This window comes from Athene cunicularia (assembly GCF_003259725.1).
Source record: "Athene cunicularia isolate RWA chromosome Z unlocalized genomic scaffold, athCun1 chrZ_part2, whole genome shotgun sequence".
Classification (NCBI taxonomy): Eukaryota; Metazoa; Chordata; class Aves; order Strigiformes; family Strigidae; genus Athene; species Athene cunicularia.
Window position 1 is genome coordinate 12,578,127 of NW_020799143.1, and position 19,374 is coordinate 12,597,500.

Here is a 19,374-nt window from a genome sequence, read left to right on the forward strand (position 1 = left end):
GCAAGGACATCAGGTGGGGAAGTGTTGAGTACAGACCAAGCCACCTTTTCAGAATTAAATCCATATCCTCTATTGTCATAGACCCAAATATATGTGTGGACTTCCTCAAGCCTCAAGAAACATAGATGGCACAGGAAAAAACATGTAGAGAACCAAGCAAGGATGTAAAAGGGATTAATCATGTTTTCCCAACGAGGTCAAAAAAGCAGTATTAGCAATTTATTTTTTTTTTTGTAAAAAAACCCCACCTCTTAAACTAAAAAAAAAAGTTATAATGAAACCAATTAAAATTTGATAACCACATTTTTTAAAACACAGCTTTTCAGGGGAGAAGGGGGAAAGCCAAATCATATTATATATAGCGCCTTCTTTAAGAAGATAACTAAGATTTTAGAAAAAGCTTCCCCTAGTCTGAGAGGAAATCAAAACCTGACTGGAAGTCTTCAGCAATCCCATTCCACTAATATGGTTACATTTCTTTAAGAAGGCTGTACTTTTTGTACTGTATGTTCTTCCAGCATTTTGCTTTCACCTACACATTTTGCCTTCTCAAGCAATAGCTTCAGACTTGTATTTTTCCACTATAAACTGACATCAACCCAAAACCTGCCCCTTAACTATTCAATGGCATCTAGGCACAAAAAAAATACTGTCCTGCTAAACAGGCTGGGTGTGGTAATTGAATGTGGTACATTCCTTCAGTGAATTGAAAATTATATCTCTCTTTTCAATGGTTCAGTAAACAAATAGCTTGGCAAAAGGGTAGAGAAATAAGATAGGAATACCTATTTCAAATAACTTTTATTTCAAGTATGCCATTAATACATATGTTGATATGCAACAGAATTTCTGATGCTGTAAGCCAATGTCTTCCTTTAAAAGGAGAAAGAAGAATAATCAAAAAGTAGGGCACTACTAAAACCTAAGAACTTGGCAGTGAGCTAAAATGAAGTTCTATATGTACAGCTTTACTAACCTCAGTGAATCACCACAAAATTCAGACCCAGATCAACACAAAGGAACAGAAATGCCTTCCCTTCCCCCCTCTTTTTTTTTTTTTTTTTTCCTCTCCAGAAGACCTATTTGTAGCAGCCATAATCATCCTTCAAGACATGTCTTGTCTCCTACTGACATGCAACTGTTCCACAGCACATGCTTGGGCAAAGCCTCTATCAATACTGTTATTATTTAATTTATTTACCAAGGTACAGTTATCTGGGAAAAAAATTTTCTGTAATACTGATTCATAAAAACTGCATACACATTCACAGACACTAAGTGCAGTTTCAGGAGTTCTTAATACCAAATGGATTGCTCAGAAGAAGTCAGCTGAACATTAAGAAAAAATGTTTATATACTGAGATATACCAACTTTGAAACAGCCTGTTGCTTCCAAACACTGAAAAAGGATAGCCTTATTTTTAGGGCTTTTGATATTGATTCTTAAGTCTCCTTTTTATGCAACATGCTACCAGTGTTTTCAAAAAAATTCAACATTTGCTATCAACTCTTAAAAGCAGTATCTCAGAAACTTTGTACCTTGTCTTTTGTTACATTCATGGATTTGTTCCTTAAAACTTAAGGCAGCCCACTTTCTGTTAAAAGTGGTGGAAATTTTCAAAACAACAGAAAAGCACACAATAGAGAAGGTTCATTTCAGCTGCTGTTGTCACAGCTAACCACATTTCACAAAAACATGAATAACCTAAATAAACGTATCTGCATATGGCAGTAAGCACAGCCCTGCACGCTCCAGCTCTCAGGAGCCAGTCCGACTCTCGTATCTGCCGTCACACAATAGGCAGGGATTGCAAACACAAACTGTTCTCCATGCTAAAATGTCAATGCTGTCTGGTCCAGACTTCATGCTGCAGGCATGCCTGTTTTTCTGTCAGGTGGAAGAATTTTCTTAATAGTTCAACTTTAAATGATCAATGGGGGATGCTTCCCATGATGCACTGAGCGCTCACTGTGTCCTTTTGGCTGGGTGGCACAGCCCATCTCCCAAAACTATTGGTTTGCTAATTCATTTGGTACAGTAAGTTCAGGAATTTACAATAAAGTGTCTATACTCCCAACAGCCTACTTCCAAATTTAATATTAGAGAAGAAAAAAGAAAGAATTTTAAAACTACTATTAAGAAGAAAATGCATAGTTCCACTGGCCACAACTCCAGCTAAAACTACAGCTTTTCAGATAGAATGTGTCACCTCTAGAGCAGAAGCAGCATATGTGCTGTTCCCTGGAGGTACTAATTCATTTCTCCGCATTACCCTTAAATGCTAGCCCACTCCTACCCGGAGCTTCCACTGGTGTGGTCAGATTAAATGGAATTTTTATTCACAGTCACAAAGCTCCTCACTGCTCTCTCATCTCAGCACAGAAGGTCAGCTGCATAAATACCAGGCAACCGAAACTGCACAGTTATGACCAGACATCCTGTTTGTGAGTTCTATTTTTAATACTTTTATGAAGTTAATAATGGGAACTCCCAGTTTAGCCAGTTTGCTTTTTGTTATCATTTATCCTGCAGTTAGTTAATCCAAAACCACTTTATCAATGATCCCAGTGATTTTATGTCTTACTGTCAGTTTTCAGGTGATTTTTCCCTCCAAGCTCTCTGCTCCTGCATTTGAGGAGCTTTCCAGTCTGTTCAGACAGAGGTTTTCATAAATACTTTGAGAGGGCCCTCCTGTTATCTAATCTTAAAGCAGTGTAGTCAAAGAAGATTGGAACATGTGGCTTCTGTATATAGGAGCCAAGACATTAGAAAGAACACAAAACTCAAAATATTTTATGCAGAAATTTCCTAATAGTGAACTAGTCAGAAAGCCATAAAGGTTGGGAATTAATGCACACCCTCAACAACCACTGGGAGACAGATATTCTCATTTTGGACAGAGCCTTTCTTAACAAAGATAGGTACTACTTCCCTGAAAACTTACAGCATGGATGCCATCTAAACTCAGTTTCAGCTCCCACACTCACTTTTCTTAAACTCTTTTTTCTTTCTCTTTGAGGTAATAACCAGACATCTGTTTCTGCCCTCTCCCACTTACTTACAGTGTGACTGCAAATATTGATTCACTACTTAGTGGATGCTCCCTTTTACTCTTCAAGCTCAGCAGCTCCTGCTAAAAGGCAATCAGCTGTCTCTTGCCCTCTCCCAGTTTACCAACCATCATGTCAAATGACCTATCAAAGGTTTTAATTTTAAAAGAGTTTTTTGACTGAGCATTCACACTGACTGGCTTATACACAACATATCCAGTCCTTAAAGCTTACTCAGTTCAAACATATCTTCCCTGCCTGTATGGGCTGCAGATGAATGCTACACATTAAGAAAATTAAGTTACTGAAACAAAAAACCCAGATTAAATAGTGGAAAACTTAATCTTTTTTCTTTCCAGGGAGAATGCCTTTAAAGCCTGCAAAAGTTATACAACTGAAAGAACTAGCATCAACTCAGAGCCTCAGATATTAATACATCTCTTCAAATCTATCCTATCCTTGGCTTTTGCAGAAACAATCAAAAAAGATTTTAAGCAATACCAACTCTCGTTAGCTCTTTTAGGAGCCATTCCTACTGAGAAGGAATAAGGAATGGCTTACCGCACCCAAAACATGCAGCAACCTTTAGATCCAACTAATTCTTACCTATTGTCAATCTTGTCCATATGTAAATCAAGAAACAAAATACTCTATATAGCCACTGTTCCCCACAGGAAACCCAGTCCAGTTATCAAAATTGTCAGCATACTGTAAGAACATTTAATCTGGGTAAACATTTAAGAGTAGTTCTACTGCCATTTGGGTAATGCCCTGGCTTGTGTCAGCAATAGCGTGGCCAGCAGGGACAGGGAAGGGATCTGACCCCTGGACTCGGCACTGGGGAGGCCGCCCCTCGATTCCTGTGTTCAGTTTTGGGCCCCTCACTCCAAGAACGACATTGAATGACTTGAGTGTGTCCAGAGAAGGGCAACAGAGCTGGTGCAGAGTCTGGAGCACAGGTCATACGGGGAGCGACTGAGGGAATTGGGGGTGTTTAGTCTGGAGAAGAGGAGGCTGAGGGGAGACCTCATCGCCCTCTACAGCTCCCTGAAAGGAGGTTGCAGAGAGCTGGGGATGAGTCTCTTTAACCAAGTAACAAGCAATAGGACAAGAGGGAATGGCCTCAAGTTGCACAGGGAAGGTTTAGACTGGGTATTAGGAAGCATTTCTTTCCAGAAGGGGTTGTTGGGCGTTGGAATGGGCTGCCCAGGGAGGTGGTGGAGTCCCCATCCCTGGAGGTGTTTAAGAGTCGGGTTGACATAGCGCTGAGGGATATGGTGTAGTTAGGAACTGTCAGTGCTAGAGTAACAGTTGGACTAGAGGATCTTCAAGGTCATTTCCAATCTATATGAATCTGGGATTCTGGAACAGCCTACTTTGTAACAGAAATGCCTACTTCAAAAGCACTAGTCCTCAGCAGATGATTGCACCTTCCTTTAGCATCTAAAATGACTGGGAGAGCTACTGGATGGAGCCAAAGCATGTACTAGGGTTTTGGCCACATATAAACTCCAATTTCAAAGTATGATCCTGTTTTTATTGCAGGTTAAGTGAAGATGCCTTCATGAGATGGCATTCTTATTTGAGCTAAAATGAAATCATCACATTCTTAACATAATTTCAGGTTTTTTATGTTTCAGCATTTTCTGTGCATCCAAAATGCCTAAAATCCTTCATAAAATGAACACAGGCACATTTATGAAGAATTGGTTCTCTGCAGTTTATATTGTGTAACAACATTATCTTCAACAAGAACAGATGCACAACAGAACAAAAAGAAAAGAAAGGACAAGTGTATTGGTAGTAGCATGGAGTTGCTCCATACAGAAATATGGATTTGCTTTCCACTGATCCAATTAAAAAGAACAAAACAAGCAGACATTCTCCCTTTTTTTTTTCATAGGCAAACCAGAAAAAGATGAGCTTAACAGACATTTAAATCAGGTATTCATTACAGTAGTGTATCTACAAACATTCTCTGGTTAGAAATGGATTTTCATCCTCACGATATCCTTTTTTGCAACGGGAAGAAATAAAGAGGTTGCTGAAATGGAAGTCTTTCCTACAAAGTAATGAGGAAAATAAGGGTAGGGAACATGGTAAGAAAGCAACGTGAAAATGCAGGCAGAAGGGAAATGCTGCAAGACAGGAAATAAAAATAAAAGGACTGCATTTACAATGTGGTACTGTGGAGAGACTGACTTAACGATTGTGTCACTCTACCTTTCATTTCCTTCTAGACAGCGCTGCTAACCCTGATGCTGGCAAGGGACTAATGCAGCAGGAAACATGGAGAAGACTCAAGTACAGACAGGTCACTGGCTGCCAGAATTTTTAACACTGTTTTCTCTAATCACACATCAATCTAAACTTGTCAAATACACATTTATTTCCAAACCACACCACAATTCTGAGGGGTTTTTTTTAAAAAAAAGGTGATGGGTCATTTCAAAGTTTAATAGAAATTTCTGCCTGAAGTGGGATGGAACAACATTCATTTCATGATTCTCATTCATAGTATAACCTGAAATACTGGCAGGAATATGTGCAGCACCCTGCCAGAAAGAATGATAGCAATATAGACATAAACCAGGCCAATGAAACAAATGGAAAGTCCATTTGGCCATTGCTACATCACAGAAGACATTTGTTGAAGCATTTAAAAAATACTACTTAAGTCTAAATAGGAAAAAAACCAACAACAACAATAAAGCCCAAAACACTGTCTGGTTAGAATACATGGAATAGTTGTTTGAAGTTTCAGGTGTTTATAAAAAAAGAAGGAAGCCCTTTTTCTTCCGGGGGTGGGAGGAAGTCCTGAAACATAGGAAGCTTGGGCAAAGAAGTTTGAGGTGGTTGGGTTTTATTTTTAAGATTTAAAAACTTTTTATCTATGTCCCTTCAAGACCCGTAAATAAGAACCTTTTCTATCCTGAATATATTTTTGACCCAACAAAGAAAACTTACATGAAAATGATTTGCATCCCAGTTGCCTGTTGTCAATCACATGCTTCATAAAAAACTTCCAATAATTCTTGTCTTATAACCATGCCTAATTTTATATGGAAGTCAGAATATCAGCTCAAACCCTCAGGGAGACTCAGCTGGATTTACTGTTAAATCTTTGCCAGTGCTTTGGAAAAAGTCCACATTGCAAAACACCCACCCAGTCCACTCTTAACTAAGCCAAGATGGCAATAAATTCAATAAACTGGAAAAAAAGCCACTTACACTATATGCAAGCTTCCAGAATACGAAGGATATCCTTGAAAGGGCATCTTTAACTCGACATTCCCTCCATATATCTTTTCATTCCCATCCCCCATCTCCTAACATTAAAAGCAAATACAGCATAAGTAGCTAAATTCTCCTTATCTGTAATTTAAATCAACTTTACTTCTATGTCCAGTTTTGGCGTGTTTTACAAGTGAAAAGTGAGGCTATTTGTAATATTCCCACAGGAGAACAGAAGACTCCCCAGTGAAAAATGCAGGTACTGGCTGGGGAGGGGGAGCACATTGAGCTTTGACTTTCCTTCTACAGTTCTCTTCCTATGCCTAGTTAGATCTCCTGATTGAACACGTGAGTAGCAATGAGCATTACAAAATCTCGAAGATATTGTGTTGATAATACTTCATTGGTGACTTAAAAATTTATAACAACTGTAAATATCATTAGAATCACAATAATGAAAGTAACAGCATATTCACCCAACTTCTCTCACTTTCCAGTTTTTCTTCTGTGTAATCAATATTGAGCTATTTAGGCTTTATTTTTAAATCTGTAGCTGAATAATCCAGAGTTCATATTTCTGTGTCCATAACCAGGTTTTTATAACTTTAACAAATATTCACATGGTTATGGCCAAGTAAAACTCACACAACAGTCTTCAAAATTAACTTTTTTTCCATAGCAGATTTCCTGAGTCACAAGGGATTTTTATTCTGTCACAAAAAATACATTTTTACAACATTTTAATCATTTGGGTTATTCTTAGGTTTGAGGGTAATAAAAGATGAAGATGACTCAGGAAGAGATAAACTGAAAAATACTCGCTTTTTATTGATGATAGGAATACAGTCAAACACCAGCTAGCAGTCATTTGGAAACATCAAGCTGTACTGCAAAGACAAATACGGGTAAGACACTGAAAAGCTGGTATCTAGCACAAAGAACAATTAACATTTCAATTCCCTTACTTGAAATCGTCTGTCACTGCTATGACACCAGAAACAACAAACAGGAACTCCCTGAACTCTTAACAGTATACTACATCTCTACATCTACTAAATCTCAGTATGTTTTACACATACTAACTTGGCAAGATGTTACAAAACACTTAGCTATTTTTACATTACAATGATGCTTACCCTCTCTACATAGCACAGCTCATTTGCGTGGTAGAAGGAAGGACAGTAAGTTTCCGTGATTCTGCAGCCTATGCATGTTTAAGACAACACCTCTGTAGAAGCTTCCCAGATTCTAACACTGGAAATGGAATGGGGAGCAACAGCAGGGGTTACAGAAACACACTGATGCATTCAATTTCTCTTTAGTTTAAGAAGAGGAACACATCAACTAAAGCAGCAGAAGTGCCATGACCTCAGCTTAATACTCAGGTTGGAAATAAGCAGGTTATAAGTTAAGAAGGAAACGAGAAATCCTCACTTTAATTGCTCAGCCATCTTTCTGTCACAACAAATGTGATGTCATAAAGACAACACAATTATGGAGAAAGAAAGTGAACTTTTAGACATGATCATCTCACTAGACTGCAATAAATCAAACCACTTACTGTGATTTAGACCCACAATGAGAACAATCATGGACATATTGGGGAGCACTTTCTTCTATACCCAAACTGCTCAAGTATGACAAACCACTATAAATTGAAGTTGCAAGGTAAATTCTTTTAGAAAAACACAGGCACCCAAAATAAAGCAAAAAATTGTAAGCATATGGCACTATGGAAGAGCAAACAATACTGCTTTCAGGCCTAGCCAAGGGATTACTCTTACATGAGGAAATAAAAGTTGACTTTTAAAAATCTAAAAATAATTCTAAGAATGCTTCCTGTCTCAATACTCTGGACAAGAGAAAACAAATGAAAAGACTTAGTGTCTACACTCCATCTAGGTCATCAGTATTACACAACTTCCCTTTTTAAAAATACTTTGAACAAATTCATATACAGGACATTCACAGGCTTTAACTCATTAAAAATAAGTGCAAGATATGGCATACAAAATGGTGTCTCCAGAAAAAGTGCCTGTGTCCCTGACAGACTGTAAGAAAATATGATAGTCTGACCAGATACCTTTAATTAAATATAACTCATTAATTATTTACTTACATGTCACTTTATACGAGAAGGCTAGATCACTACACAGGACATTCACACAAGACACTTAAGTATGTATTTCTGTCTCATACAGTCACAAATACCCATCATTAGAGTAAGTATACCTCTATAGGAAAGAAATATGTATGCAGTTGGTTTTTGTCATAGATTCCAGCTCTGGCCTACCTTCAGCTTAATAAGACAGAAGCAGACTTGTCTGTCACACCTGTCTCTGTGCTGTGCAGACACTACACAGAGGCACATTTCTGGCTTCTAAACTAATAATGATGCCTCCAACACCCTATCATACCATGCCTGAAAGTTTTACAATCAAAACTATTTGCACTGCAAAAAGAGGATTTAGCAAGCTTTTATTAATTATTTTACTTTGCCTTTGTGTGAGAAGTTACAGGACTGCATACACTCATTTAGACAAAGGCAAAAAAAAAGTAAATAGCTGTCCATTAAATTATTATCCTTTAAACTACAAAGCCAACACTTGTATTTGATACTTATAATCAGAAACCACTAACCACAGTCTTCATTACTAGAGTCTATTGTAACATAAATATTGATAAAACAAAACCTCCCACACTCAAGTTCATCTTTTCATCATTCACTGCTGTATGCACTGCACCTTTCATAGCATTACTGGGGAGATGAACTCACAGCACTAGCTTCTGTTCCCATCTGTGATGCTGGTTAAAATATCACCAACCTGTCCATACTTTGGTGCATAGAGCACTAACTGCTTCATGGAAAACTGTGTGGCTTAAATCTTTGGTATTTATACAGAGAGCCCTCAGGCGAAGGTTTGTGTTAGGACATGAGACTTCAGTCTATTTCCTTGCCCTGCCCAACTTTCTTAGGTATCTTTGGGCAAGCTACCTATCATCTCTATGCCTTGGTTTACAATCTGTAAAATCAAGATAAACATTGTAATTTCAATTCTGGAGAACAGAGAATTTTTAAGAGAGGTGTCGCATCTTATCTCATGCAGTGGTAATGAGGTCCTCGCATAAAGCAACCCACTTAGCAATCATTTAGAGGAATGACACTTTGTAAACACACAGTTGCATTACAGCTGCATCTTCACACTACGAGGAAGTACGTTCTCAGATGTCTAGAATCCCTCAGCTACTTTTATACAACTCAATCCTACAACTTCGAGCTGTTGTAAAATTAGGAGCAATTCATGTAATAGAGGAAAGCATTTTGTTGTCATGTATGTTTCCTCTCCTGTGCTGATAAACAAGCATGGTACTTTTTCAAAGAAGAGCAAATGTTTAACTGCTCTGAAAATACTGTAGATGTTATAAAATGAGAGGATGTATTAGAACAAAAGTGTGGTATATTGATTACTTAGACTGGAAAAAGTTTTAAAATGCATCTTCTGTTCACATATCTGCAACTATAAAACCAGGTATATTAGATTCATTGAAATGCTTCCTAGTCTTTTCAAGCAATCACTGACCCTAAATATGAATGCCTGTGTTGCTTGTGCTCCACAATAGGTAAAATTATTATTTTTTTACTTTCTTCTATGCTTAATAAGCATTTGAAAACCTAAGAGGCTTGCTCAGGGTAACACCTGTTGTCAAAGAAACAGGTCATATTTATCAAGCCACAATGAAGGTGAATTTGGCTCATAAACTTAGAATTCCACCTCATGGATTTCTCACTCTAAACTAGCATACACTGAAAAAGGCACCTACTTTTGCTTTAACAAGTTTAACATTTGCTTTTAATAGTGAGCTAGCTACCTTCCTGCTTTAAAAGAGCTTCCTAAGGGGCTGGAAGGGAAAGAGAGGACAGTAGTGTAAGTTGTACCCATGACTACCGTTAGTACTATAGCCATCAAAAAGCAGATTAAGAACTTTTGCTTTATCAAGCAAAAGAGGGGAGAGGAAATAGCAGGACATAGAAGAAAATTAAGACTAAAACAAATTAATTCTACAATAATCTTCCCTCAAATATTGGTTGAGCCACAATGGTTTCATCTGTGCTATAAGATATATTAAAAAAAATTCACACATCTCCCAGTAAAAATCACTCCAGACAATTGGAGAAGTCAAGACAGGAGGACAGGGACAGTGAGATACAGAATGAGAGGGCCTGGTTCAGCAAAGCATTTAAATATGAGTAGCTTCACTGAAATCGTCAGAAGTACAGCCAAAACACAGAGAAATCTCTCAAAATTAAACAAAAACTAGACAACCATAGTCACTGCAGAATGGGCACTGAGCTGGTCATCTTTTCTTTGAAATAAACAGGATCTTAAGCATGGAAACATTTAATACTCTCTAGCTTTATTTCATTTTCTTTTGCAATATGGATGAGAGAACATAAGCAAGACAGACATCTGTCTTCCAAACCCCCTTTTTCTCAGGTATTTGTGTTAGGAGTGGAGAAGGAAAACAGCTGTCAGGCAAATTCATTACAGGGGTATGCACCACATTTGGAAACTGAAAAGTACATAGGATATAGTTCAAAAACCAAAACGTTAAATTCTGTAAGAAGCAAAAGTAATGAAATCCAGTTTCTTAGAAACTTCTGTCTCATAACCAAACAAAAAAGCGTCAACAAAAATGTTTCCTGTGGTTGGGACAGTCATTAACATCTTCCCCCTTGTATGCCCATTAGGATTCCCAGAAATGATGGAGCTCATAATTCTGCCTTGCCTTTATGTGGGCTTTCCCCACAGCATCCCTTAAGGAATATGGCAGCTTTAGAGCACTCACAAGTTTCATTGAAAATGCCCAATGGATGCCTAAATTAAAGACAGAGAAGGGAAAAGGACACATACAGAACAACAGAATACCTAAGCTTCTTTTCCATCTGCATTTTTTCTGGATAAAAATAAAAGTTTTTCTTGACAAATGATTGCTAACTAGAGCACAGTTGTAGCACAGGAGGACGACAAATTTCTTGTACTTGCTTCATTAAGTGAATTACCACCAGCAATCATTTGTGACACAAAACTATGGAAAATTAAAGTATCAATTCCATTTGCTTCAAGAATGCTGTTCAGATATGAAGACTGCCTGGGTATAGCACAATACAGATTAAGAACTTAGCTTAACAGTACAAAGAGAAAAGGAAAATATTTTCTGTTCACTCATTCATAGTGAGACTGCAGTCCCAATAAACTGACAGATATTAGATAGCTTGTGACTTACATCTCACCAAATCAAAAATATTTTCCATATTTATATAGCATATATACAGATATCTATTTATATAACATAAATATCCATGCTAATGTTGAGATACTGTAGGCTAGTTTCAAATGTTGGTACAGGTTTCACAAAACTTGTACACAAAGCATCTAATGAGAAGAACTAGACAACTGTGAGTAGTCACTCAATTTGTGTCCAAGAAAAGTAACACAAGAAAATATATGCAGCACAGACCAATGACTATAGTCCAATTTACACACATCTAAGAATTCAATCCTGTCCATTTAATTAAAGCAACAAAGCACGTATTTGCTTTTAATAGTGAGCTAGCTACCTTCCTGCTTTAAAAGAGCTTCTTGAGGGGCTGGAAGGGAAAGAGAGGACAGTACTGTAAACTGTACGCATGACTACCGTTAGTACTATGGCCATCAAAAAGCAGATTAAGAACTAGCAAAACCTTTTAAACTGGTGTTGTAAAAGGTCTAGCCTTTCCCTTCCGTGCTTACAAATTTCTTTAAACAACAATGTCCACACTTACAGTCTGTCTCCTATATGTGTGCTTTTACTCTACAGTATGTGAGCATAATGAAAAAAGACATAGAATGAGGACAAAAGCTAAGACTGGTCATCAAAAAAACTATTAAGCCTGTTTCTGACAATGCATAATAAATGTAAGACTGAAATAAAACACATGCAAGACTGAAATAAAGCACACATTTGAGCCAGCAGACCACTAAGCATTCTTTGGAGTCACTACAGTCAATCACATCAAGAACTTGGGGACATTTAAATCAAGTGGATTATTCAGCTGCCGTGCACAAGTATATATTCTCAACTCATAAAAAATCCATAGGAAATTCTGTAGAAGAAAACTTATGGAGTGTTTGAATGCAGCATACCACTTTTTTCCAAATGTAGTAAGTTGCTCCAGTTGCAAATGCCCTGAAAATGACAGCCTTCTTACCGCTCCCAAAACACACTACATTACTGCTCAGAACTCACTGCATAAACGCTGGTGGGGGCTGACATTTAGGAAGTATTAAAAATGTTCAAATGCTTTTTGTTTTTCCATTATTTTGGAAAGAACAAAACTATTCACACATTTTTCATTTCCTGCTTTATTAAACATAAAGGGTATTTGTAAGCTAAGGTACACGGGAGCACATTTCAACCAGCAAAGATAGGGCTTTATAACTAGAAACAGCAGCAGACTGAAAAGTTCGTGGCATTAGTAGATCCCAGTAATGCAATTCATCCTGTTAGCATCATATGATAACATGCACAAACATCACATTAAAATGCCTCCAATGAGGCTGATTCCCACTAGTGCTCCACCACAGGTATTTAATTCTTCCTACAAATCAAAAGGAAAAAAATCTCTCCACTTAAAATGTGTTTCTCTTTCCTGAACAAACCTTGTTTTACATTAGTGACCTTAATCTCTCACTGCATAGGATGACTGCTGGCTTGGACTGCTATCATTAATAGTGATGTAATTATCTGTAACTAAACTATTTCAATACATGTCCATGCTAGCCTGAATTCTCCTAATTTTCAAATGGTCATCTCAGAGCCTGAAAGGCAGCTGGTGCATCATCATCTGAGTGGTGATAAATTGTTTCATTGATTTAAAAATGTGGCCTGAATGTGGCTCAGTAGGAACATTCACCCTTTGACAACACAGTAACAATATCCATCTGGGACACTCAATATGCTATGCAACACTTCCTTGCCACTCCATACACCACTACTTCCTTGCTAAGAGAGATGGGTTCTATTAAAAACAAAACTAAGATCCTGACACAACACTGCTGCAAATATGATACAACTGATACTGGGGTCAGAACTGGACTAATTTTTAAAAAAAATTATTATTGCAGCTAAACCAAAAATTCCACTCAAATTTTTACACTTTTTATACATAGTATTTTCTTGTTCTATTAAATGTTTCTTAGGCGAACTTTGAAGCAGCACTAAAAAAAAAAACGTTTTTTTGAGCTGTACAGTTATAGCTTCCAAACAATCCACTAACAAAGGTATTTCTAGAGGAGCAGGGATGGAAAACTAGATGTTGAAAATATTTAGTTTTAATGGTCTGAAATTTATATTCATATACATTCAGAAGAACTTTTTTAAATGACAGGTTCTGTTTCTCAGATAGCTTAACATTTACTGCCATTCAGCTCTTGTGCATGAGGTGGGTATAAAATTTTCCACCCAAATCCCTATTTTCCAAAGGAATTAAATGTTACCTGTAATCAATGAAAGACAGCAAATACATTTACTAGGGTTCCTAGAAGATTCTCTGACATTAACAGAATTTGTAAAGTAAGGTACAGCAAATTACTCCACTGAAGAATGCTTTAGGACTTCTTACCATGTTTCTTTTTGTTAAGTTCTATACAGTGTACAAGCTCAAACAATATATTTGATTTGATCCCTGCTTTGTTTCTTCAGTTTGGTGGATTCAAGTAAAAACGTTAATTTTGAGAAAGAAAAAATAGATGGTAATTAAAAGTTTTAAAGTAATTTTAACAAATTTTATGTTAATATTCCTTTACCTGAATCAATTCTGAATCAATTCCCTAGTCAAATAAATGCAATAAAAGCTCTTTTACCACATTGTATTATCTTCTCCCAATTTTTTTCTGAGACTTCAAACATTTTCTACTTGAAGTATAACACCACAACTCATTTTAATGAATGACATGATTTGTTTCTTGTGTTTCAGTTACACTGTGAACTTGTTAAAGGACAAAAGAGTTATAGCATTTAGCATTAGTCATACATATCACAACTGGGGGGTTTTAATTTTTTTATTAAAAACTTAACAGCTATTTCAACAAAATCATTTTTGCTCAGGTTATTAACAGAGCTTAAATACTGACAATTGTAAATCTCAGGAGTGAGAAGAACAATCAATAGCAACAACCGATAGGAAAAAATAAGAAAAATCACATTTTCAGTAAACTAGTAGATAAACCTTAAACACATGAAAACAGTATTTCTAAGAAAGTAGCAGAAATTATTCTGGAAAAGTTAAATTACTCCTCAAAGTTTCAGTATAGAATCAAACTAAAACTGAAAGAGACAAATGCAATTTTCATAATCTGCATGAATCATCTTCCTTGCCTAGTATATACATACACACATATTTCAGTGCTCTTCCCACTACTGTGTATCCTTGGAATCTCATCCTTTGACACTTTTTCTACCACTGGAATACTTTCAAAGCAGCTTTTATGTTTTAACATAGAACTTCATGTTAAAGTGAATTAATCTCCCAATAAAAATATATGTTTCCCCTCAAATTCCACAGTGGATACAGATGGCATGCTACAATTCCACCAGTCTGACTGGAAGACTGTTTTCTTCTGTCTAATACTCAGCACTGGCATGGATAATGGCATATTTTTTCAAGCAGGCACAGTCCAGTGTAACAACAGAAGTAACACTTAGCATTTCTATCACACTCTTCATTATAAAACAACACTAATTTTAACCAAGCAGTTCTTTCCAAGCTCTGTTCTGCCTTCTCTAATTTTTACACATAAACAACATTCTGTATCGATACACATACTGATTGCTAGATGTGTTCACCAGCTGAATGACAAGGTGAAGAGATGGCATAAGATTAAATGAGGAGTAAAGAATGTGTAAGAATAGGAGGGATGATAAAAGCAGAAATGCAAGGGGTGAGTGTGTTTAAACTTGTGTATGTGCACACACACATCATTAAGAAGAGTTTCTACACAGAACTATAAAGAGAAAACAAGGCGAGCAGAAGATAACCTACGAAATGGGAAAGATGATTGAAAGTAAACAGAAAGTAATGAACAGCATTGAAGGTGACTAAAGGAGACAAAGGAGAACAGAGCAAGAGGAATGAAAAAGAAGGAGGAAAGGAAAGATTGTAATAAAAGCCGCTAAGAACAAATAAAATACTTCAGAAACAGACCAGCAAAAAAATTTTAAATAAAAAACAGCTCAAGAAAAAAAAAGAAAAAAGAAAAAAGAAAGAGAAGAGCAAAAGAACAATAACCCTTAGTTACTTGACTAGAAAGCCTTTCTCACCCATAGAATTTGTTACACTGCTGTAATCCATCGCGTGTGGGTCCATACTGGAGAGCAACACCACACCTTTCTACATTAGCTTCCCCACTGGTTCACTATGCCCCTTGAGCACAGTTAACACTGTTACACAGTTCTTATCCAGCATCATGGTATCTTCAAATGTTCTTTAAACACATGTATGTGTATGCAAAGTCAGCTCCTACAAACTTAACTGTTTAGAAGGCAACTTTTTTCAAGAAGTAATTCCCCGGCAGTTGTCAGCAACCTTTCCTCCACAATTCTCTTTCACTTATTCCATACAGAGTTATCTCTCTGTTCTAGATTTTGTACTTGGATGCAGAAGCAGTTGCTTTGATTTGGCGGTGTCTCAGTATAGCAAAGTCATCCATCTTGTATTAGAAATAGGACTTCCTATCACAAAGGAAAAAAAATGATAGAGGAAAATCGGACAGCACAGGCATATGAAAGTTTAGAAGCCACATTTAGTAGGTTAGTGCTTGTTTTCAAAGGATTAGCAAACTCAAAACAAAGCTCAGTTTTCTAGATGTAGCAAAATACATCAGTACCCTTATTTTAATTACACTTTTGATACAAGCTGGTACTAGCTCTCTGACTTCTCTGTTTACACTGCCCTGCTTCTTACATCCCCTTCTTACTCTATAGTTTTATTCCTACCTCTGCTACTTTCTTTAAGAGTGCCTTACTTTTCCATTACATGCTTTTTTCTGTCTTGTTCTCTTGGTTATCCCCAAAGAAGTACTTAAACTCCAGTATGATGCCATTACAAGCCCATATGAACACAGCTAAACATCAAGAATTCTAGTGAAACAGAGGTTAGCACCACCCGCGCTGACTGGGTACCACACTGGCCGGTAAGTTGATGTAGAAACTTATCTCTGAATCTAAATAATACAACAAAGCTCTGCCGGGACCAGAGGGCTCCCTCACCATCTTTCTCTTCTCTTCTCTCATCTCCAAGAGTATCAGAAAAGTAACCACTGCAATAACCAAACTTCTAAGGAATATGAAGAATCCACCCTCAGTGCCCACCAAATGTCAGGTCATTGCTACGCCCGTTCCTTCCCCTGCCATTAAGTACCCTGCCAATGCAATGCTGTGAATCTGCACTGAATCTCCAAGAATTATTAATAATTACAGATATTAGAAGACAACGTGCATCCCTGCCTTCAATTTTAATTCACATTTCTGCTCACAGACCTTACTCAAGAATTACTGTTTTAAAAAACTGCGAGTGTATCTTGGGTTTACATGTGAGGTTTTGAATTTCTTACATGGCAAACCTACATGCTGAAGTCCTCTCTCACAAACCTTGGAGCAGCAGGAGGAGAACAACATGCCCACGCCCTCAGTAGAAAAGGAAATTTTTTTTGTGCAAACAGGTTTTGAACTGAGGAAACTTTCTCAAAAGAAATGAGGAGGGGTGTAACAGCATAAGGTACCTTTAAGCCTACTGTTAAGATGTAGTTGGGGACCTACTTCGGACCATATAAAAATTACTTCAAAATATATGCAGACTGTAGTTTGTACTAGGATTGTTTGTACCATCAATGCATTTTGCTCATAAATTCACATGATGATATATTTTTTAACTTAAAAAAATTATTCTTCATCTTAACATAAAACAATTGCAAATACAAATGCTACAAATACATACAAACATTCACGTATGGAAACATACAGAAATGGAATTATTTGGTGCAACAGTCTACAATATTGTTGATCAGATCATGTCATTCTGAAGTAGAATACAGAACATCTTTCCTAAATGATGTATTCCAGTTATAAAATAATAATAGTAGTGAATTAAAGGATGCTGTTTGGTGTTTTTTTAACTCACCATGGAGCTGGTAAATCACCCCCACACAACAATGCACTTTGTAGACATTTGTCATATATTGCAATGCCCATACTAAGGCAACACATCCCAGGAGTTGGCAGCCATGCTATCAGCAAGAATTTGGCTACAGAAACAGCAATGATTCATCATGCATTCTAGAAGCACTGTCGAAACAGCAAAACAACACACTGCTATTTTAATCCTTTAAAGGTAACAAGGGCTTAAAAGAATTATTATAAATTTGTCTGCAAAACCAAAGGAAGCAAAAAACCCAGAGTTCTAATAACGTATCTGAAAATGCATCTTAATTCTTTTTTTTTTTCCAGAGGTCAGAAAATAGCTATTTAGTAAAAGTGTCCACCAATTACCTCTCTATACTGTGATTTGTCAAGCTACATTATAGAATAAATGTTTTCCAATGGCTAAATCAAAAATAGTTTAATTTAGGTTGTATTCAGTTTTTAAAATCCTCTGTAGTAATTTTAAAAATAACCATCTGGACACATTTGCATTAATTAAAATCTATATTGCAAACAGATGATTTTCAAACTCACACTCTGGATGAAGAGCCAACAGCATAGCCAGAATGTTCGTTTCAACGTATGCATCACATGTATTATTGTCCCAATATTCACCAGGAAAACTGTTTCTCAGCTACCAATATCTGAAAATTTGCAAATAGCAGTGCAGGTCCTGTCAAAAGCTCGCAAGTGCTACCGATTTCTCTGATGAAGGCACTCTTCTCTTTTTTCCTCAGAATGTTTCAGTTAAATACAACTATAGGCAAATTTTGTCTCCAAAATTACGAACATCTGAAAAGATTACTTATTTCTTTCCATCGTAACTACATAGTGACACTGAAACTTTTACTATCACTTCATCCAAGATGCTGAATAACGTCTCTGTGTAGTTTAAGACAGAGTTTAAGCTTTTCAGACCTGCTTGTCCCGTTACACAAGTGCCCATCATGAACCCTTACCTTTTGGAAAATGACATCATCCTGCTTTCTTTTCTTTTTGTTGCTTTTTCTGATCCTCTGGTTTGTCTGAATCCATTTTGTGACCTGCAGTTCAAAACCATAGCACTTTTTTAGGAAGAAGATGCGACCTGAGTGCAGCTATTCAACGTTAGTAAGAAGCTATAAACAGACTCAAGACAATTTTTTCCATTGCTTCACTTGAAAAAGCACTTTCCTTGTCTAGAATAACATGGTCTTAGTAAATCTGGTTAGGTACTTGTGCATGGTCAAAGTGTGAAGTGGTAATTCTTCATCTTAGACCTTTAAGGTTTTTTTTTTCCACAAAGAACGTGTTTGACGCCAGACCAGGTTGCCAAATGGAAAGTTATCATTTCGGTGTGCAAAAAACCTGGGGAAAATCTCTGCGCTTTATCCCTTACACCTTCTATTTCAAGTAAGAGGTTTAATTCCAGCCACCCACTCAAAATTTTGTTCCAGACTAGCAACGCCAAATTTAGATGGTGGAGTGTTTATTATTTAATAAAGTAATAACACTTGGGTTTCTTCTCCCCATACAAATAGTTTTAATCCAAATACAAACGCAGTTATTTTCTTAAAGCGAAAGCGCGGCGGGGGTGGGGAGGGGGTGGCAGGTGGAAAACTCAAGGAGCAGATTTGCAAAGGAGAGGAGCGGGGGCAAGGCAATAGCTACGAAAGGTTTTCTTCTCACCTCGCCGCTCACTTGCCGGACGAGCTGACACTCCTTCCAAGTCTCGCCCTCCTCCAGCAAAGGCTGCACGGGGGAGAAAGCGCACGTTGAGGCGGGCTCGCCCGCAGAGGATCCCCGATGCGCTGCGCTCCGCTCCCCGGGGGCCCCGGGACGGGACGGGACGCGCTGGGGGAAGCCCTCCGC

General features: G+C 37.3%; 1 protein-coding gene across 1 annotated transcript in view; it reads right to left on the bottom strand.

Moving 5' to 3' along the window:
• Positions 1-19,374, bottom strand: part of CZH9orf3 (chromosome Z C9orf3 homolog) — a 202,202-nt gene that overhangs the window by 65,092 nt on the left and 117,736 nt on the right. Inside the window, exons 12-13 of the mRNA XM_026866039.1 lie at positions 19,192-19,254; positions 18,483-18,566 (exon numbers count right to left, since the gene is read on the bottom strand). Of these exons, the coding sequence (XP_026721840.1) occupies positions 18,483-18,566; positions 19,192-19,254 (147 nt within the window). The remainder of the gene's footprint in view (positions 1-18,482; positions 18,567-19,191; positions 19,255-19,374) is intronic.